Source organism: Sphaeramia orbicularis, chromosome 5 (assembly GCF_902148855.1).
Source record: "Sphaeramia orbicularis chromosome 5, fSphaOr1.1, whole genome shotgun sequence".
Taxonomy (NCBI): domain Eukaryota; kingdom Metazoa; phylum Chordata; class Actinopteri; order Kurtiformes; family Apogonidae; genus Sphaeramia; species Sphaeramia orbicularis.
The window spans coordinates 61,334,904-61,357,751 of record NC_043961.1 but is presented as its reverse complement, the minus strand read 5'-3'; the positions used below and the strand labels follow the sequence as shown (position 1 = coordinate 61,357,751).

The 22,848-nt window shown below is 42.3% G+C and overlaps 1 protein-coding gene across 3 annotated transcripts; it reads right to left on the bottom strand.

Annotated features, from left to right (window-relative positions):
• Positions 1 to 410: 410 nt before the first annotated feature.
• On the bottom strand, positions 411 to 19,010 carry osgn1 (oxidative stress induced growth inhibitor 1). 3 transcript variants are annotated; one of them, XM_030135412.1, is made up of 8 exons: positions 18,820 to 19,010; positions 7,561 to 7,623; positions 5,573 to 5,709; positions 5,087 to 5,278; positions 4,621 to 4,712; positions 3,266 to 3,465; positions 2,829 to 3,172; positions 411 to 1,243 (listed from the first exon to the last, which is right to left on the bottom strand). In XM_030135412.1, exons 2-8 carry the CDS (start codon positions 7,616 to 7,618, stop codon positions 689 to 691), a joined length of 1,578 nt encoding a protein of 525 aa, XP_029991272.1. In that variant the 5' UTR covers positions 7,619 to 7,623; positions 18,820 to 19,010; the 3' UTR covers positions 411 to 688. The 3 variants fall into 3 exon arrangements, with proteins under 3 accessions (XP_029991272.1, XP_029991274.1, XP_029991273.1); XM_030135414.1 differs by having other exon boundaries at positions 2,829 to 3,169; XM_030135413.1 differs by lacking the exon at positions 18,820 to 19,010 and having other exon boundaries at positions 7,561 to 7,658.
• Between the last annotated feature and the right edge of the window lie 3,838 nt (positions 19,011 to 22,848).

Genomic DNA, 22,848 nt, shown 5'->3' with positions numbered 1-22,848 from the left:
TGGTATTATATGGATGAAATAAACACGGTTAAATGGCTGGAGTTCAAGTTCAAGTGCAAGTCAAGTTGAACTTGAAGGTGGATGGAACTAAGAAACTGTTCAGTATGAGGAAGAGATTCAGCTGAGGAATGACAGACAGACGAACAGACGAATGAAACTGAGGATGGACAGATTTGATGAAAAACTGGTCACGAAAGCCTCTAGCACCTTTAAAGCTAAATCAAAACCATTTTTACAAATCAAACTGAGCACTAGACTCACAGACGAGTGCAAAATTAAAAACATGACGGCGTTTACAGAAACAGTTTTCACTGGCATCATTCAGACTGTGGATGAGTTTGGACCTGATCAATGTCTCGACTGGAACTTCAAAGCTCATTAACGGCTTCTGGACTAAACTTGGCACATTTGCAGATCCCTCTACTCCTCTTCTGTATAGATTCTGTGGTTCTGCAGGATGTGGACCCGCTGGGATCCGAGTCTTTGGGGACAGCCCTCGGACATTTCTGGTGGATCTGTCTGTCTCCTACCAGGTGTACGTTAGCTGTAAAGCCCCCCCCCCCACCCCCCCAACACATGAGCTCTAGTTTTGCCTGAGTCCACTTGAGTCCAGCTGAGTCCACATGAGTCCAGTTGAGTCCAGTTGAGTCCACATGAGTCCAGGTCCCTCTGGTTGGCTTCCAGCAGTTTAACCCTCCAGAACACAACAGTCTGTTTCTGTCCGTCTGTCCACCCATCTGTCCATCACTCTGTCTGCAGGCGCCCCCTCCTCCTCCCTCCGCCTCTTGGCCAGGTCCGTAGCGATGGCCAGCGCCCCCCCCTTCAGGAAGCGGACAAAGTTCTCTCCCACCAGGGGGCCCATGGCGTACATGCCGGGCCCGTCCGCCGCCACCACCCTGTTCGTAAACGGGTCCACGTCGATGGGGTTCCTCCGGCACGTGATGGGCTCGTCGGGGTAAATTCCCAGCGGACGTCCGTTGTGGGGCAGGAAGGACAGGTTTGGGTGGGCGCCGATCAGAACCAGAGCCTTAGAGACCTGGACCACCGTCCTCTGGCCCGAGTCGGACTCCAGGATGCACTTCCTGTCAGGTCGGAACGCCACCACGGTGTGACGAGGGAAGCTGAGGTAACCGGGGTACGAGGAGGAGGAAGAGGGGGAGGATGAAGAAGAGGTGGAGTGGTGGTTGGGGGTCGGAGGGGAAGGTCCAGGCTGGTGCTGCTGCTGGGTCATCATCTGGTGAACCTGGAGGTCAAAGGGCAACGACACAAACTTTTAAAAACATGACTTATGTTGGTGAAAAAGTCAAAAATATGGCTTCCATTTCTAAACACAGGCTGTTTAGGACTTTGAAACCAGAGCAGAAATATGGTCTGAGCATGTCTGAAAAACTGACATTTATCACAGAATTCTATTTTATGATGAATTCTAATTTTACAGCCTTTGCTGCTTTTTTTCCTCTTGTCTGTCTTTCTTTTTTTTTTTTAACTTGTGACTTAATTTGAGTTCTACTTGTTACTATGTAGGGATGTAACGATTACCAGTATAACAATAAACCTCGGTAAAATTGCAGACGGTTAGTATTACCGTTTAAATTCTAATTCTCATGATAACTGTGTTTGATTACTGCACTTTTCTGGAGAAAATGCCTATGTAAAGATCTGCTTTTATGTCAAATATTGGAGTATAGTTTTAATTTATTACAATTTTAATTTTCTATAGCTAATATTTGGAACCAATATTCCCTTTTAAAGTCTTTGAAAAGGTTCATTAAGTATCTGTGTGTTATTTATGCAATAAATTATATACATTTTTCAAATTGGATTTTATATATTTTTTGTGTTTTCTGGCCTTTTATTTCAATATAGTAGGTTAAAGTGAAAAAAATAATAGATGGTATAAATGAAGTTGTGCTGAAAAAACAGATCCTAAACATGGGCATAGTAAACATTTGTTTCTATAGTATATAAAGGCAAAATCAAAAGGACTGAAAAATGGACAAAATAGACTCAGACCACTAAGGGTTAATACTTGAATGTTTCTGCAACAGAATAGACATTGTGACTATTATTGTATTTGGTTTTTTTTGTTTTGTTGTTTTTTTTCAAAATACAACTTGGTTCAATTATTTCTGTGTGTGTATCAGTACTTTTTGAACATTGTGAGCACAATTTCAACAATACCGCGATAATAATGATAACTGTGATAATTTTGGTCACAATAACCGTGATATGAAATTTTCATATCATTACATCCCTATTACTATGTTACTATAGTTAATGAAAACTAGGCAGCGACATGAAGACAGAAGTGTTAGACAGTGGATGTGAACTCAGTCTGAGCTCCATGGACCTGATAGTGTCAGAAGAATGAACCCACTGAACCCTAAACTCCACCTCCACCACATGAACTGTGGATGGTAGAACATGGACATGTGGAAGAACATCAATAGGAACCATATTTGATCTAAATCAGCCGATTGATGATTTATGTCCAAAACACTGATGTTCTACTACAGTGCCCCCATGTGGATGACTGATAATACTGATAGAAGCGCAAATCCATAGGGTTCTTCCACTGGGGGGGGGGGGGGGGGGGGGCACTATGATGGTTATCCAACTCTATTTCAGGGACAGAACTATGTCCACATACAGGACATAAACACAGCAGTACCTGCTCTGTACCACTAGAGGGCCACAGAGGACAGACATCTATATTATAAAAAGCCTAGTGACCTGTGTTTGTGTGTGTGTGTGTGTGTGTGTGTGTGTGTGTGTGTGTGTGTGTGTGTGTCCGTCAGGTGTACATGTTCAGATGTGGCCGCTCTCACCTTGTGGTACTCGGGGTAGAGCAGCTTGGGCAGCTGGTTGAAGATGAGGCCGGGGTCAGTGACGGACCTCCTGAACACATGGTAAACGGGGGTGTTGAGGTGGTGCGCGGCCAGCACGGCGTCAGCCGCCGTCAGCCCCGCCCCCACGACCACCACGGGGTCTGAGGATTGGTCCAGCTCACCGCGCGCGATGGCAGCCTCCAGCTCCCAGAAGGAGTGGCAGACGAAGGGCAGCGCCTCCCCCTCCACCCCCAGCTGAGCCGGGATGTCGTGGGTTCCCGTGGCCAGAACCACGTTGTGGGCCAGCAGCGAGAAGGGCACCTCCTCCAGCACTCTGGAACCTTCTGCCAGCAGCGCCAGGGGCAGACAGGACGACATGGTCAGTATACAGCTATAGTTCTATGGCCTTTAAACACATGAGGAGGGTGTGCGTTTACCTCCCAGCTCCTCCCCCTCCCTGCGCTGCAGTCCCATCACTCTCCAGCAGGGCGGTGACCCCTCCTGGTTGCCGGGTTGCCTGGTTACCGAGGTAACAGTGATTCCACAGGCAAAGTTCTGCTCCAGGGCCATCTGGGAAACGTAGTGCTGGTAGTAAGAGGCAATCTCTGCAGGGGTGGCACGGTCATTCCGAACATTTCTGCAACACGACCAAAACAAAGAATGAAGAAACAATGAATGAACTATACATGTACCAAACAATTCCATTTACAAAACAGAATGCAACTGTTTTCTGTTTCTGAAAACCAGAACGCTGTAAACGAGTAGAAAACAGGATTCAGAAAAGAAAACAGAGCATTTACATGGATTTTTCATTTTATGCAAATTAAGTGCTGTAGGTTCCACCCTAACCCACCACGGGTTAGGGTTAGCCCTAACGCACCATGGGCAATCTCTAATGCCCCGTTTCCACTCCGTGGTATCGGCTTGACTCGGCCTTTTTGCGTTTCCATTACGAAAAAGGACCTGGAATCTGGTACCTGGTACTAGTTTTTTGGTCTCACCTCCGCTGAGGTTCCAGGACTGGGCACCAGATACTAAAACATGACAAACACTGCAGACCACTGACTGGTCAGACAGTTTTCTCCATCACCCGCCGTTTTACAAAACACAGATGTGGAAGTGGACAGTAAATCTGTCGGTACATTAATTCATTTGATAACAGCCCAAACTACACCATGGTCGGTCCAGGAGATTCAGTCTTTGGTGGACGACGTAAAAATTCAGACGAGACAACACGCAACGAGTGGGTTTTCAGCAACTCTGAACAGACGACACGGAAATAATGCGCCGCATCGCTATGACATCCAGGTACTGTAAAGTCAGTAGTATCCTGTAATGGAAACGGTCTGCAGGAATACCGAGTTGAGCCGAGCCGGTTCCACGTAGTGGAAACGCGGCATAACCCATGGTGCGTTAGGGCCAACACTAGCCCTCACTGTAACAGAGTGGGGTCTCCTCCAGAAGTCCTAATGTAACCCATCTTTTTTTGAGTGTACTAGTACAGGAACATTTCATTGGGGTGTTCGCCAACAACATGAACTGAAAAAAAAAAATGACAGAAATTCAAAAACACAGTGACGCTCAGTAACAGCGAGAACAATCCCATTTTGGTTTATTTTGTCAGACAGCCTGGGGCTTTTTTCATCTTGAACTAGTTAAAACTGTTTTCTGCAGCATTTTTTCTGGTTGTTAGTTAATCTTCAGATTTGAAATAACAGAATAATGGAACTCATTTAGGTAAAAACATTTGAGCTGAATCAGTTTTTTTTGGTGTGTTTTTTTCCAGTTGTACCTGCGTTTGTCTCTCATCCAGTCCTTCAGTTTCAGTCCTGGTAGTTCCATCCAGTTGGCCAGGCTCAGAGTCAGCATGGAACCCTCCATGGCCTGAAAACAAACACAAACACAAGCCCTTCAGTCATGTGGAAGTCTGAACTCTGTGGTTCAGTTCATTTAATAAGAGGACATGTGAGTAGAACCAGCGCATGTACACCACTATGAAAATGAACATTTGGATCTTCTGTATGTGAAGGGATTGGACTGACACTGAATCCAGTGTTGTCCGTCTGAGAACATTAGACATATGGATGAAAGGAGCTCCATGAATACAGGTGGAGTGGACGGCGTCAACAAAAGGAAAGCACAGATCATTATTCAGACAGAAGGTCTGTCAGACAAATCTGTCTGTAGAGCTGATGCCAGGACAGGGTCACTGGTGCATGATGGGTCTGATGTGAACGGTCATTATTTGAGTGACGTACGTGCCAAGCGCCCCCTGGTGGACCCTTTCCAAGCACCAGGTGAGGGACCGCACGCGCCGGCTCATATTGCCATGCCAACGGAGAGCTGTAGTCCAAGCCGAAGTCACTGTTGGGAAGCAGCAGCGAATCAAAGAGCACGGCCACGGGATTGGACGAGCGTCCCTCCAGACCCTCACACAGGTACTCCAGGTCCTGTCCACAAACACAACAAGGATACTTAACAGGGTGGAGAACCCTAACCCTAAACCAGGACTACTAAACCTCTAAAAAGCAAACAAATACTAAAATAACTACTAAAAAGTAAACAAATAAATATTCAAGAGCAAATAAATACTCAATAAAATAAACATTTTCCCCCAATAAACAACATGCACAACATCACTAGCAATCTGTCAATAACAAGTTGACCAATGGTTGACTAGTTGCCTGATGGGTGACTAGTTGCCCCACAGTTGCGGTTCCTCATGCCCACGGTCCTGCTGTTACCTGGTCGAGCAGTGACAGGTGCGGCTGCTCGTGCAGTTTGCTGTGCAGGAGGGGGTTGGGATGGGATGCGTCAGGCGACAGGTAGGGGGTGTAACCAGACAACAGGTATGACAGACAGATCCCCGACGGCCCGTTGCCTAGGTGACAGAAATGAGACGTGCATTTCATTAAGGTGGGTGGAACCAATCAGCTGCAGCACTGATTACATAACACCACAGGTTTGGACACGCCTCCACCTGCAGCGATCTGGAACAAAACAAACAACACAACTAAAACCTCTGAAAATAAAACATATGAGTCCTGTCCTCCTGACACCCAGACAGGAAAAGGTCTGGCTTTTCTTCACGCTGGTAAGTATCTTTAAAAGAAACAGCCAAATGCAGCAATTTTTACAGATACATGTGTATTATGGGATGTCCTTTGCAGTTATGGGATGTCCTTGGCAGTGGACAGCGTTGTTGTTTTGGCTGTTTTTCAGTAACGCTGTGAGACACTTGTCCCCTACAGAGGGTTAGGGGTTAGGGTTAGACCACTGCACTGCTGGGTTAGAGTTAGGCCAGTGTTTTTCAACCTTGGGGTCGGTACCCCACATGGGGTCACCTGAAATTTCTAGTAATTGATAAAAAATGAAAACTTACTAATAAAAATGTACATTATATAGTCTAAATGTTGCCTAAAATTAACATTTATTTGCAACATATTATAACAAACTATTACATGATCAAAACAAATAAATTTTAGCCCAAAAAAAAGTCTCTGTTTTGAATGAATGGGGTCACCAGAAATTTGTGACATTAAAATGGGGTCATGAGCCAAAAAAGGTTGGAAACCACTGGGTTAGGGTTAGGGTTGGATGTTCTCTGGGGGCTGAGATGACGCCCCCCCCCCGCCTTTTTCACGAACATTTCATTTGGAAGAATTCAGATTTGTAACGGTCTAAACAAATGTTTGTTTCATAAATGTAAACAGTATGTATCAAACATATTTTCTTTTGTGCTTTATTTAAATTTGGGAATTTAAAATGTGAACTTTACAGACAGATTCAACCAAAGGGTGTGAAGTGGTGCCCCTTCAAATATTCCTGACAGGTGAATTTGGCTGCAGATTAAAGGTGTGTTGTGTCATGTCAGTTTGTTGTTGTCAGTCATCATGACTTGATAAAATCTGAGTTATTTGAGCCAAAGGCTGCGGCTCTGTCTCTGTCATGTTGGACTGGCTCATATGGAATGTGTGTCCTCTGAAACGCTGAGTCATGCCTCAGCAGCAACACGGTTTTATCACATGTAATCTGTGAACTGACTTTACCAACGGTGTCAGTCAAATACAAAAGCAGACATGGACTATGATCTGCAAATCTGAAGAATCCTAACCCTAACCCAGCAGTGCAGTGGTCTAACCCTGACCCAGTGGTCCCCAGCCTTTTTTTTTTACTCCTGACCCCACTTTAACATCACAAATTTCTGGTGACCCAATTCATTCAAAATAGAGACTTTTTTTTTGGCTAAAATTAATTTGTTTTTGATCATGTAATAGTTTGCTATAATATGTTGCAAATAAATGTTAAATTTAGACAACATTTAAACTATATAACATACATTTTTATTAGTAAGTTTTCAGTTTTTTAATAATTTATTAGAAATTTCAGGCGACCCCAGACACTCAAAACAGAGACATTTTATTTGCCAAAATTAATTTGTTTTTGATCATGTGATAGTTTGTATAATATGTTGCAAATAAACGTTAATTTTAGGCAACATTTAGTCTATATAATGTATATTTTTATTCGTAAGTTTTAATTTTTTATCAATTACTACAAATTTCAGGCGACCCCATTTGAATTTCAGGTGACCCCACATGGAGTCCCAACCCCAAGGTTGAAAATCACTGCCCTAACCCTAACCCCCTAACCCAGCAGTACAGTGGTCTAACCCTAACCCTAACCTCCATCCAGTCCACAAGATCCAAAAAGAATAATAGACAATTCTTACCAATAATGACAACAGGCAGGATGTCCCCTGAGAATATGTCCTTATCCTGAACGTCCATTTTGACTGTGGAAAGAAAAACATCAACATCATTATCATTAAGGTCAAGGTAAACTTTATTATCGATGAGGGGTAGTTTGTTCCACAGCCAACAGTATGACAGACAACAAACAACAATAAACACAAACTATTCTATAAAACAGGTCCATATCACTCAACTCAAACAGGGAAAGTGGAGCAAACGTGACAGAGTTTATGATTAGCACTGGTCACAATGGTGAGTCTCTCACACACACACACACGCACGCACACGCACACACACACACACACACACACAGTGACTTCATAGATTAACTTAGTAACATGACCTGGAGGACACAGCCCCACCCACTCATGGAGCTACTGACTGACACACACACACACACACACACACACACACACACACACCTGGAAGGACATGAAGGACAGAAAGGATTAAAGATCCAGACCAAGGTGTACCCACAACCACCCTGACCCAGTTCACCCAGGACCACCATAAAGGCTGGTTTATGTTTGCGTCACGTATGGAAAATACATGTGGGGAGTCGGCACGAGACTACGTGTGGTGTTTTTATACTCCAGCGACTCTGTGTGGCGTCTATTCCCAAACTGCAGGGGGCAGTGTGCCACAAACACACGTCTATCACAGTAAAAAAACTACAGAAGAAGAAAATTCATCAGTTGGTTTTCTGTCCCAAGTGGAGGAGTTCAAGTATCTCGGGGTCTTGTTCACGAGTGAGGGAAGGATGGAGCGTGAGATTGACAGACGGATCGGTGCAGCGTCTGCAGTGATGCAGTCGCTGTACCGGTCGGTTGTGGTGAAGAAGGAGCTGATTTACCGGTCAGTCTACATTCCTACCCTCACCTATGGTCATGAGCTTTGGGTCAGGACTGAAAGGACAAGATCCCGGATACAAGTGGTTGAAATGAGTTTCCTCCGCAGGGTGGCTGGGCGCACCCTTAGGGATAGGGGGAGGAGCTCAGTCACCAGGGAGGAGCTCGGAGTAGAGCCGCTGCTCCTCCACATCCAGAGGAACCAGCTGAGGTGGCTCGGGCATCTGTTTCGGATGCCTCCTGGACGCCTCCCTGGGGAGGTGTTCCGGGCATGTCCCACCGGGAGGAGACCTCAGGAAAGACCCAGGACACGTTGGAGAGACTATGTCTCTGGTCTGGCCTGGGAACGCCTCGGGGTCCCCCCGGAAGAGCTGGAGGAGGAGTCTAGAGAGAAGGAAGTCTGGACGTCCCTGCTTAGACTGTTGCCCCCGCCACCCGGCCCCGGATAAAGCAGAAGATAATGGATGGATGGATGGTTTTCTGTTTTCACATAGTTATCAATAAACTTCCCTCCTCCAGAGGGACATGTGTGTGTTTCCCTGTTTAATAAAATTCCAGATCCAGCTCAACTCTGTCAGAATCCGTGGGACGTTTGGCCCCTCCCCCCTGGGTCTCCTCTTCTTCCTTTGGTGGTCTTTTTTTACCTTCACATATCTGTCCTGAATGTTTTTCCAGTTTTTTTTGCCCATTCCACCTCTTTGTCGACTGTATGAATCGTTCCCACTCGGCTGTGGTGGTGGTCCTGGTGGTCCCACTCATCCCAGTGCCTGTACTTCTGTACTTCTACCACCAGGAGCTCCTGAACGTCGGCCATGTTGTCTGTGCAGCTCTTACAAATTTTCTGAGGTGCGCGACGCCGAAAGTTTCAGCTTGAGATGAGCCGCACGAAGGGGCGTGGCTGTGAAAATGACGTCAACTGACCGCGTGAAGCCACGCAGAGCTCACTGACACGGTAAGAATAAACCAGCCTTAACCCAGACCAGGTTTACCCAGGACCACTTTAACCCAGACCCAGATTACCCCGGACCACCTTAACCCTGACCCAGTTTACCCAGGACCACCTTAACCCAGACCAGGTTTACCCAGGACCGCCCAGACCCAGATTACCCAGGACCACCTTAACCCAGACCCAGTTTACCCAGGACCACCTTAACCTTGACCCAGTTTACCCAGGACCACCTTAACTCAGACCCAGTTTACCCAGGACCACCTTAGCCCAGACCCAGTTTACCCAGGTCCACCTTAACCCAGACCCAGTTTACCCAGGACCGCCCAGACCCAGATTACCCAGGACCACCTTAACCCTGACCCAGTTTACCCAGGACCACCTTAACCCTGACCCAGTTTACCCAGGACCACCTTAACCTTGACCCAGTTTACCCAGGACCACCTTAACTCAGACCCAGTTTACCCAGGACCACCTTAGCCCAGACCCAGTTTACCCAGGACCACCTTAACCCAGACCCAGTTTACCCAGGACCGCCCAGACCCAGATTACCCAGGACCACCTTAACTCAGACCCAGTTTACCCAGGACCACCTTAACCCAGACCCAGTTTACCCAGGACCACCCAGACCCAGAAAAAAAGTCATAATTCAACCAGTAGTCTTATTGTCAGAGGTTGTCAAAGGGCATTCTGGGTAGTGTAGTCTATCTGTGTGACGCACTGAGCTAATATCACTCCCATTAACACATGCTCCAACCAGATGAACTGCTGAGTCATCCTGACACCGCTGGGTTAAATGAGGGCAGAGGAGGATTCTGGGAGAAAGAGGAAGTCAAACCTAAAGTTCAACACAGAGGCACCAAGGAAAGGTAAAAAAAGAGAAGAAAAAGAAGAAAAAGGGAAGAACAGCGGAAGAACGAGTTACGAAAAAGATGAGGAGGAGGTTACATAAGAGCAGAGTAAGAGCAGGCAGAGCGCCAGCCGCACAGCCAGTGTTACAGTAGAGTTAACCCTTTACTCTACACCAGTGTTGGAGTTAACCCTTTACTCTACACCAGTGTTGGAGTTAACCCTTTACTCTACACCAGTGTTGGAGTTAACCCTTTACTCTACACCAGTGTTAGAGTTAACCCTTTACTCTACACCAGTGTTGGAGTTAACCCTTTACTCTACACCAGTGTTGGAGTTAACCCTTTACTCTACACCAGTGTTGGAGTTAACCCTTTACTCTACACCAGTGTTGGAGTTAACCCTTTACTCTACACCAGTGTTAGAGTTAACCCTTTACTCTACACCAGTGTTAGAGTTAACCCTTTACTCTACACCAGTGTTGGAGTTAACCCTTTACTCTACACCAGTGTTGGAGTTAACCCTTTACTCTACACCAGTGTTGGAGTTAACCCTTTACTCTACACCAGTGTTAGAGTTAACCCTTTACTCTACACCAGTGTTAGAGTTAACCCTTACTGCTACACCAGTGTTAGAGTTAACCCTTTACTTACACCAGTGTTAGAGTTAACCCTTTACTCTACACCAGTGTTAGAGTTAACCCTTTACTCTACACCAGTGTTGGAGTTAACCCTTTACTCTACACCAGTGTTGGAGTTAACCCTTTACTCTACACCAGTGTTGGAGTTAACCCTTTACTCTACACCAGTGTTGGAGTTAACCCTTTACTCTACACCAGTGTTGGAGTTCAGTCTGTCTGTCATTCCTCAGCTGAATCTCTTCCTCATACTGAACAGTTTCTTAGTTCCATTCACCACAAACAAACCATGTGTTTACAGACAGAGCCAGGAGGAAACTGGGCATCAGAGGAATTTTGTCACAACGTGCATTGTGGGAAACGGAGGCTCACGCCGCCATGGATGAAAAAAACACGATGCAGAAACGGCTGAATATGCATAGAGGGAAGGGAGCTCCTGCCGTTTCCGCTTCATGTCTGTTTCAGCTGCTGCTGTCAGACAGCAGCGCGAACCAGTATTTCCCACAATGCACATTGCGACAAAATTCCGAAGATGCCCGAGTTTCCTCCTGGCTCTGTTTGTAAACACATGGTTTGTTTGTGGTGAATGGAACTAAGAAACTGTTCAGTATGAGGAAGAGATTCAGCTGAGGAATGACAGACAGACCAACACATTCATGAAACTGAGGATGTGACTGAGGACGGACAGATCTGAGGAAACACTGGTCACGAAAGTCTCCCGCAGCTTTAATTATATGCAGCGTGTTCTTTTAATATGCCAGTCGTTTCTGTATATATGACGCGTGTTTGCACCTGTCGACTACCATACTTACTTTCTATCGGCTGTGGTTTTATTACTACGGTATTAATGCAACAACCACTGGACAACGATCATCATCATAACTCATCGTTGTCTGCGTTATGCTGGTGTTGGATGGTCTTCTTTGTTGGCTCACAGACTGGGTCACTGGTGTATTTTAATGTATAAGTCTGTTCTAGGTCTGCTCCATCCTACCTTCTGACCTACATCAGCTGGAGAACCACAGACACTTCTAATCTTCGTTCTCAGAATCTTTTCTTGTTCTCTGTTCCTGAAGTTAGAACTGAACAGAGGAAAAGGCCTTCAGGTTTACAGCTCCATTCACCTGGAACGAACTACAAAAAGACCTGAAACTGAAGGATCTGGTTTGGTTGGACACTTTTAAGAGGATGTTGTATGACTTACAGAGGGTGACATCAGACTGCAGATGTTTTACCTGATGCACTTTGTCTTCATCTCATGGACACTTTTTGCAAAGTTGACTTTGGAAGGTTTGACTGTGTGTGTTTTTTATGTATTCGTTTTCTGTATGAAAGTCTGTCTGTAACTATTGAATGAACTGCTGCCCGTCTGGGCCAGGACACTCTTGAAAAAGAGATTTTTAATCTCAATGAGGTTTTCCTGGTTAAATAAGGGTAAAATAAATAAATAAATAAAATTAATTAATGAAAATAAACAGATTTTCTCTCCACATCATTTCTCTTTGTGACATTTCTGTTGAAGCAGCACAGTGCTTTAATGCAGTCACACAATCAGGGTTCTTGGAGTTAAAAAGGAGATAAACTCAAATCTGGTCCACATAGGATTAGCAGCAGACTAAATAAAGGCTCATTAGTGTGGTTTTTCATGACCTCCACAAGACACAAAGTATATTATTCAGTAAACAAAATAATCACAGAGATTAACGGTCAAAATCATCAGTAGATTACCGAGTAAAGACAGTACAACCTAAAATCCCTCTTCGATACAGTAGCAGGAGCCTGTGGTTCATTTTTTATAAGGTTATTACCAGTGTGTCATAACACACCGGATATTTAGCACATGCAGCTTTTGTTTGGACAACTGCAAACAAAAGACATCTGACATCAGCTGGAGTCAGAGAAGAGGCAGAGCACACCGAGAAGACAATCTAAAAAGTGTATAAGCGTACAGGTGGGGGTGGGGGTGGTGTGTGTGTGTCTGTTATAGGGATGTAACAATATGAAAATTTCATATCAGTTATTGTGACCAAAATTATCACCATTATCATTATTATCACAGTATTGTTGAAATTGTGCTCAAAATGTTCAAAAAGTACTGATACACACACTGAAAGAATTTAACCAAGTTGTATTTTAAAAAATAAACAAATAAAATAATAGTCACAGTGTCCCTTCTGTGTCAGAAACATTCCAATATTAACCCTTAGTGGTCTGAGCCTATTTTGTCCGTTTTTCAGTCCTTTTGATTTTGCCTTTATATACTATATAAACAAATGTTTACTATACCCATGTTTGGGATCTGTTTTTTCAGCACAACTTCATCTATATCATCTGTCTATTATTTTTTCACTTTAACCTACTATAAAAACACAAAAGGACAGAAAACACACAAAAAATATAAAATCCGATTTGAAAAATGTATATAATTTATTGCATAAATAACACACAGATGCTTAATGAACCTTTTCAAAGACTTTAAAAGGGAATATTGGTTCCAAATATTAGGTATAGAAAATTAAAATTGTAATAAATTAAAACTATACTCAAATATTTGACCTAAAAGCAGATCTTTACATAGGCGTTTTCTCTGGAAAAGTGTGGTAATCAAACATAGTTATCATGATAATTGGAATTTATTAATTTAATTATTTAGAATACACTGGAAATGTCCAGTGGACATCCACAGACTCTGTCCCTTTAAGACAGTAACACCTGTGTGCTCCACCTGAGTCATCAGCTGATCCACTGCTGCCGGACCATCTGCACACACAGACGGACAATGGGATTGGAATTATCTGCAGACTGGACACCAGCGCAGGGCTAAGGTTAGGGTTAGCTGGGTTAGGGTTAGGGTCTGGTTGGTCTAGTTCAATTGGACTCTCTTGGATTCCGTCTCTTCAGCTGACTGAACAGGTTCCTAGTGTTGACATACGTTATTCTAACAGCAGAACATGATGGACCTGTATGTGGACGACTCACTTCAGGCCTACTGTGCAGACGTTTGAGGGTTCACAGTGGACTGGAACACACCCCCGTATCCCCCCCCCCCCCCCCCCCCCGATTCTATGATTCCACGATCTCTCTGCTTTGTTGGGTCATCGATATGTTCTAATCCTTGATGATCTAATATGGTCATATCACACACCCCTAGCTAACCCCATCCCACAAATCCAAGTGTGGCTTCTGTTCCACCTCAGGTCTCTTCCAAGTCTGTTAAAGAACTAAACAATGGGCTGGGAGTGGTTGTTCTTCCTCTATTTACAAATGTAAAGCTATGGAAATGAGCTTCTGTATGAGGGAAGTAGAGTAGATGAGCAGCCGGGGGGGGGGGGGGGGGGGGGAGAGAAAACAGAAGAAGAGAAGAACAGAGGAATGGAAGAACAGAAAAATAGAAGGAGTTTAATGGGAGGAGCTTCTCAAAGCGGTCCAAGCTTCAAACGAACCCTAAACCAAACACTGACACTAGAGACGATCTGTTCTTTTAAACCACGTCAGTCGTCCACTCAAACCCATCTGCAAGTGTTCTTCTGCTGCACAAACATCTGATCAGTTTGTCGAGTGCAGAACAGCAGCTCTGTCAGGAATAATACACAGAAAATAACACTAAAATAATCCGATCTAATAAAAACATGAATACGGTCTGTGTTCATGTAAAACTGCAAATACTAGGATAGAAGACATTTACTCAGTTACAACAGAGCCTATAAATACTGAGTTCTAAACCGATACACACAGTACTAACACTGAACTTCCAGTATTTACAGCAGTAAAGGCCATGGACACACACCAGTGCATTATTAGATTGGATTAAATAGTTGAAAGAAATGGTCAAAACCCAAATGTGTGGAGTTTCCCAGTAACTGAACTGCAGTCAACCATCAGCTGACCGACAGTGGAGAAGTTGAAAGGATGTGGTTCGTACTTATTAGTCCTTAAAGCAGTGGTTTCCAACCTTTTTTGGCTCCTGACCCCATTTTAACATCACAAATTTCTGCTGACCCCAGACATTCAAAATGGAGACTTTTTTTTTTTTGCTAAAACTTGTTTTTGATCATGTAATAGTTTGCTATACTATGTTGCAAATAAATGTTAATGTTAGACGACATTTAGTCTATATAATATATATTATAATGGACGGAGGAAGAAAAGCCGGGTGTAGACAAAGGGAGAATTGGATTTTCAGTCCAGCTTAGATTTACAAGGCTGACAATTAATTCTGAAAAAAAACAAGAACTCAAACTATGAATTATGAAAGAGCTGCAGCATCTGAAACTGACCACAGTGAACATTTGACACAGAAACAGAACCACAGTGCTGCAGTTTCAGCTTCACAGTTTGTCTTTCATGTATTGGAATTGTCTCTCTCAACTCACCATATATTTTTATTAGAAAGTTTTTTAAATTTATTTTTATCAATTACTAGAAATTTCAGGCGACCCCATTTAAATTCCAGGCGACCCCACATGGGATCCCGACCCCAAGGTTGAAAAACACTGTCTTAAAAGCTCTGAGTAGTCAGTACTTGGACTCCTGTCCGTGTACTTGTGAAAAAGAAAAGCCTTTTCTTTCTAAAGATTATCCTTCCATCTCTGCCCTCGGGAACATTTTCTGCATTTTTTTTATCTGGTTTTGCAGCAACACGCTGGCAGTAGAGCATCTCAAAAATCACTTTTCTCTTCAGATCACGGTGTCATTTAAACCAGTTAATCTCCAACATGATAATAACCCCCCGCCAAAAATTTCAGCAAAATCCGTCAATGTTTGACCACGACCCCCAACCCACCGCAAAGTATGAAGGGCCCATCCATGGATGCATTGGCATACTATTGGATGTCCTTAACACCACTTTCTGCAGCATTGTTAACAACAGATAGCTCCAAGACAATAGCCCTCATTTCTCTGTACTGTGGCTCTGGGGGTGCTTCCAGCCATGCCCCAGCCATGCCCCAGCCATGCCCCAGCCATGCCTAGAAGGTCAAATATGATCCAGGACTGGACTGGGGTCCCACAGATCCTCCAGGTCAGGCTGCTGTCCATGCAGGAACTTCTGTGTTAAAGGTGGGCTTTCCACTAGTGCAGGGCTGTCAAACTCATGTTAGTTCAGTTCCACATTCAGCCTAATATGATCCAAACTGGGCCAGACCAGTAAAATAATAGGATAAAAACTGAGAAATAATATCAACTCCTAAGTTTTCTCTATGTTTTTGAGTGAAAAAAGTAAAATTCCTTAATGAAAATGTTTACATCTATGAACTGTACTTGAACATAACATAAAAATATACAAACAACCAAAAAATTCTGAAGAAAAATAAATGCAATTTTAACAATATTGCACCATAATTTATCATTTATACATCTATAACTACACAACATTTAAAAACAGATACATTATTGGTAAAATTCCACATACTTAAGACTTTTCAGCCTGTTCTTATTTGTTCAGGTTATTCACATTTTTTATAAAAGGCTAGTCTGTAAATGTAAACATTTTGTGTAATTTTACTTTGTTTACACTGAAACAAAGAGAAAAAAAATTGCTTTTTTCCATTATTTATAGGTTATAATGACAGTATTTTACCGGTCTGACCCACTTCAGATTGATGGTTAAGCTAACCCTTGTTATGAAATGGACAGAGTTTATTTTTGTTTTGATATGTGCACCATTACTGTTAGGGAAAGGACAGAGTTTATTTTAATGTGAAATGCTGCTGCAAAATGGACAGTCTATCTTTGATGTGTACAGCAATTTTGTGATTTTATGCATAGTCAGAATTTAGTCTGATATGTGTAGGATTTTTGAGTTACTTAGGAAATCTGACATAGGAATTTAGGGTAGGTGAAGGCTGGAGTAATGGGGTGGGACATTATAAATTAAACTTCATCCCGCTCCTTTTCGAATGGTTAACTTTCTTTTTTATATCAGCTAAAATTTCCTTAGGGGGTCAAATGAGTGGCCATTTCTGTCAAAAAAAAAGAAGTTGTCCTACAGTCATAGAAGTGTGTGTAAATAATGCTAATCCATTTGTGCACAGACTACTGATATTCTCTGACAGTGGAAGCTCTATTTTCATAAATATTGGATTTGGAATAGCACGTGGATGTGAAAACTTTTGCTGGTGGACGGACGTGACATTACCCATGATGCTCTGGTCAGTCCCAGTACTTTATTAGGAATAAACTTATAGACTTCCTATTGCTAATTGTGCTCTTCTTCATAAATGTTGGTATTGTGGATCTAAAACAATCCCAGCTGACACAAAAACACTAAATGTGTCAGTGGACGGATGTGACATGGTTGTTGTGGATCCCATCATACTGATGCTCTGCAGCCATGTCAGCGTTTACACTAATGATCCCTGTGCAAAAACTAGGAGCACTATTATTTATTGGATAGTTTAGCATCAGACTAAAGAGGAAAGAACAATATAGAATTGTTCTTTCTGTCTAAAAATGCTTCTTATTGTAAAAGTGTTGATGTAAACAGTGCTGTGTGCCATTCTTCATGTATGTATTGGTGGAACAGAAGCAGGATGGATCAGCACCATACTCCAGATTGAACCTGTACAAATAAAACATGTGATATGGAGGAGAGAATCTGGGAAGAAAAACTGGGGAATCCAAAAGAAGAGAAGATTTGTTTTTCAGCTCAGTTCAGTTCAAATAGAACTTGTCCATTTGTGACATGAAAATATAGCATTAATTGTGCTGAAATGGTTCATTTTTGAGCTGAAAACATAGTTCATATGAGCATCAACATGTTGAACAGAACTGAAATCCTGTCCATTTGAACAACTGTCATTTACCAACACAAAGTTCCTTTGGATTCACTGAGACTGATTTATTATGCACAAAGACAGAAATAAGACCTCTAAGGACATTTTTGCCGTATACTTTCTTTTTTACATAATTTTTTGTGTTTGATTTTATTGCAATATTTGAAATAAATAAAGAAACAAACCAAACCCATGAATAAGCCTTTCATGCACAGTGGTCACTCCAGTGGACAGATATTCTTCAGCTGTTCTCTTGTATATTCATGGGTTTAGTTGTTTTAGTTCCATGTCCTCCTGAGACCCAGCAATGCATTTTTGTCCTCTGTAGGGGACTAAAGTTTGACAGTTTTAACTAAAAAAAAAATGCTGTTCATTGCAAAGGACATTCCACTAAAAAATAAAAAAATGAAAATAATTTAAAAAATGTATCTGAAAAAAAACTGTTGCATTACGCAGTTTCCAATCAAGATGACTGTTTAATGTAAAAAAGCTAAAGATTTTCACTTTCCTGGATCTCAAGAGGATATCAGCCAACACAGTGGACGCTCATGCATCATCTACACTGACATTCAGACCATTAAAGGAATTTTGCTGTTCTTGATAAACCTGATCTGCACTAACATTTCTGAATGTAAATCAACTGCTAATTTTCTCAAACAGAAAGTTTTTTTTTTTTTTTGCACATTATCTCCATAGCTAGTATTAGAATATGACAAAATGTGAGAAAACATCAGATTAGCTGCATTAAAAATGTTTTTATTTCATAGTTTTCACACAGTATATCACTTTATGATGATGGGTTTTATGTGTCTTTAACCCATGCTGTTCAGCTGAGTGGACATTTTTGTAACTTCATGAAAAATAGGTTCATAAAAAAATCCAATCGCTCTGTTTTGTTGGGTTTTTTTTTTCATGCCTAAAGAGGAAAAAAAAACACTCAGGAAAAAAGTCTTGATTAAGGTTCTCATAACTCATGCATGAAAGGGTTAACTGGTTTAAATAACATGATCTGAAGAGAAAAGTGATTTTTGAGACGCCCTAGTGCCGACAGAATATGGAAGGCATGAGTCCACACCCCCACCCCCCGGTAGTCGGTGCGAGCTGAGGTCAGACCTGCACCGGGACCCACCGGTCCGGCCTCAGTGTTCAGCAGATCCTCCTGCGGACACCCGGAGGGGACTCACCAGTGCGGGGCTCCAGGGTCTGCGGCTGCTCCGGTTCCTTCACAGACACATAAACCTGTTCGGTCTGCCTCGGGCCTCCCTCCGTCTGTCCTCTGGTTCTGGTTCTGGTTGTGGTCCGGGTCACTCACTCATTCCACTTGTCCACTCTCCTTCCGCACATGTGCTGCGCAGTTGCACCAGATACCGCTCTGAGCTGCACACTTCACATTATATACTGAGGAGAACCAGCCTGTCTGCGGACCAATCACAGGCCGAGCCCTTCCCATCGGACCAATCAGAGGCCGAGTCCTCCCCGAGCCCTCCCCATCCCCCCACCCGCACGTAGACGCACGTATGTCCGAACATTCCGCACGGCGGTCACGTAATACAAAGATCGTTTAGAGCGTTCAAGATGGAGACCCGTGCATATACTGACAGTAGAGCAGAGCCAAAGACTACCGGGAACCAAGATGGTGAACTGAACTGTCATGTAACATGTCTGTGTCACGTGGTTTCTCCACTGTCTCGCTGTAAAGCAAGGCAAGGCCACTTCCTGTGTACAGCACAGTGCTTCCAACCGTTTTTGGCTCCTGACCCCATTTTAACATCACAAATTTCTGGCGACCCCAGTCATTTTTTTTTTTTTTTTTGCTAAAATTTATTTATTTTTGATCATGTAATAGTTTGCTATACTATGTTGCAAATACAGGTTAATTTCAGAGGACATTTAGGCTATATAATGTATATTATTAAGGTCGAACGCAGAAAAGTACGGAGCCCGGTAAGGGACATTGAGAAAAAAAAAAAAATCGGGTCAAGTTTTGCGAGATCTCGCGATACTTTTGCGAGATAACGCAATACTTTTCCGAGATCCGGCCTCTTCTGTTATTATTTGTACATACTGTATATGTTCTATTTTCTGCGCAGACGGAAATATAAAAGACAGTTAATGCAAACACACCTGTTTGGACTCTTTTATTCCCTCACTTATTGAGAATCAATAAGGAATCAGATGGATAAGCAAAATCGATAATGGAATTGGAATCGTTAAATTCTTATTGATTCCCATCCCTATTCACAGCTAGGGCTGTGTATCGGCAAGAATCTGGTGATACACTACAAATCATAATACTAGAATCATGATACAATATATCACGGTATATCATGACTCTATTAAAAAGGCAATTTTTAATTTTTGTTATTTTTATTTTTTTAAAGATTTTTAAGATTTTTAAAATTATTTTTATTATCATTTATTCATTTTACATTTATTTATTCAGATGTATTTTTAAGATTTTTAAATATTTTTAAGATTTTTTCCTGGAAGAATTGAATTCCACCAGAAATCTGCACAAATACTAAACACATTTTTATTTGATCCCAACAGGATCTAATGTTCTATCACAAATGTTCAAACTGTGTTCAAACTGAAATTCTGTTTTACAGACATTCCAGTTTCAGATCCTGTTCAAATGTTCAGATTCTATTAGTTCACAACTAACATCAGAACAGTGTTTGAGTTCAATCCCAACAAAGGAACGAACATCTGCTTCTCAAACAGTTAAAAGTGCTTTTAGGATGATTCAAATAAAACAGTGTTAAATTATAAGAAATGAGATAAAAACAATAAAGAAAACCAAAAAACTAAAATGAACCTCCGCTGTATCTGCATTTGAATAAATACCTAAAAATATCCATACAGTACTTTTTAATATCGATACAGTATTGTGAAATGAAATATCACAATATATTGCAGAACTGATCTTTTCTAACAGCCTTGTTCACAGCTGTGGGCAGTTTTAGCTCGACCACTGAACCTTTGAGTGTACGTCTTTGGATGGTGAGAGGAAGTCAGAGAACCCACGCACACATGGGCAGAACTGCACACAGGTCTGGGTGTGGGAATACGAACTGTCCTGTGGACCAGAATCAAACCTGACATGTAATTCTGTAGGAAAAGATCTGATCTGGGATCTAAATGTTCAATAACGGCGAGAAAGAATCCAATATTAAAAACAATCCAGAAAGTGTTGAGTGTTAAAGGAGTGGGCGGGTCCTTGAAGCAGACTGAACTGTGGGAATCAACCCTTGACCCGTTTCAACACAGCCCCCCCCCACACACACACGTCGTCACAGAGGGAGGGGCCGTGTACACATGGATTAAAATATTATAGAAATGACATTATGTAATGGGGTGTGTTTGTGTGCAGAGGCTGACTGATGTGACAGAACATTTTCCTGTTACTGATGGGATTAGTGCACACAGCCCTGGAGTGCCTGGCTCAGCAGAACTCCAAACACTGGTTCTACAAGGAATTTATGAATGTTGTGCATAGAGATGGAAACCTGGACCGGTACCAGCAGATCGATCTATCTATTATAGATCTCTCTCTCTCTCTCTCTCTCTCTCTCTCTCTCTCTACTGTGCACCCTGTGCTCTCTTCACTCTCATACATGTAAACATCAGTGCACACACATGCACATATGGACATGTCTAGACCTACCAGGTCACATGGTTGACCCCGTGACCCCTGGGTCCACTTCCTTAATCCTTCATCTTGCTGAACTGGTTAACCCTGAACCACCAGCACACACTGGACTGGAACACAGAATCTGCTTTGTTTTGTGACTGTGTCTCAGTTCTTCTTTTAGATCCTTTTTTATGAGATTTAGAAAGATATATATATATAAACCTAAATACATACATTATGGGCCTGATTTACTACGGTCCTAATTTGCATGTGCTAATGTAGAATTTTGGCTGTGGGGCTGAACCACAGTTTGCAGGTGATTTACTCAGACTGTCTGCACAAATGACGACAAGAACAAACGTGTTGGAGAGCGCCCTATTGAAATGAAGAGTTTGTGTGCATTGCTGGTTGTTGTCATGGAGACAGTACACTGGAAAAACTGCTCTGGGATACGACAGCAGTAATGGCAACAGTCAGGGGACATTCTGTCAAAGTCCACGGCCGTCTGATGTGGTGAATCTGAAAAAAAAAATCTGATATTACTGTCCGTCTGTGTCTAGTCGACAGCAGACTATAGCAGACTGTACACAAACAGACTAAACCTGCACACTGAACCTTTAGGTGGTTTGAATGGAACAAACAGCCCACTGTTGTGGTGCTGCTGCCCCCTACTGGTGTGTGTGCTCTATTACATGTGGAGTCTGTGTTCTGCTCTGTTCAGACATATACTTTTTACAGTGGAATACCCCCTGACATATACTTTTTACAGTGGAATACCCCCAACTCTTGCTTCAGATTTATGAGTTCAAAGGTGTCTGTTTATATTTTCAAACATCATATATTTAACTGTAACATATAAAAAAATAACATTTTTATAAGTAAAGTTTGTGCAAAACATAAACTGAAAAGCGCCCTCTTTCACTGATAACAAAAATAAATAAATTGGTCATTAATTAATAAATGAACCTTTCATCAAAAAACAATAATGCCTTATCAATCAAATTTTATTTATATAACACCAAAATCATAACAAAAGTTATCTGATGACACTTTCCTTATCTACTCAAACTCATTTTGAATCACATAAAATATAAATGTTCAAATGTTTCCAAAGCTTCAACAAGATGATTGACAATAAAACTATTATATGAATGTATTTATTGTGTTTTATATTTCAGCTTTAATTCCATTTATTTATTTTATATTCAGTGCATGATGACTTATTTAATGGATTATTACAAAAACATTTCAGGTACCCCTGAGGGTACAGGTACCCTACTGTGGGTACCCCTGACATAAAGCAAATGTCTTCAGATTCAGACATTTGACATGTCACATCATAGTAGTAGGAATCTGTTATCATGTGTTCTGTTATTCATTTTAGCATTTTTATTACTTTTCATGTAGGAAAGCGAAACAGGGAGCGGGACCATGGAGTTCCAGACTAGCTATCCAGGACTAGCTGGTCCACACACTGGTCCTGGACCAGCTGGTCCAGACCCTGGTCCAGAAGCCTGAACCTTTCACACATGTTTATTTCCCTTTTAATCTACAGGCACCTTGTTTTTTTTTGCACCTT

Bases quoted from the DNA above. Each gene is read 5' to 3' on its own strand.
- osgn1 (XM_030135412.1), bottom strand. From the start codon at position 7,618: ATGGACGTTCAGGATAAGGACATATTCTCAGGGGACATCCTGCCTGTT. The intron at 4,713-5,086 runs GTACGTCACTCA...GTTTGTTTTCAG, and splicing joins CACCAGGGGGCGCTTGGCAC to GCCATGGAGGGTTCCATGCT. The intron at 3,466-4,620 runs GTACAACTGGAA...GTCGTGTTGCAG, and splicing joins TGGATGAGAGACAAACGCAG to AAATGTTCGGAATGACCGTG.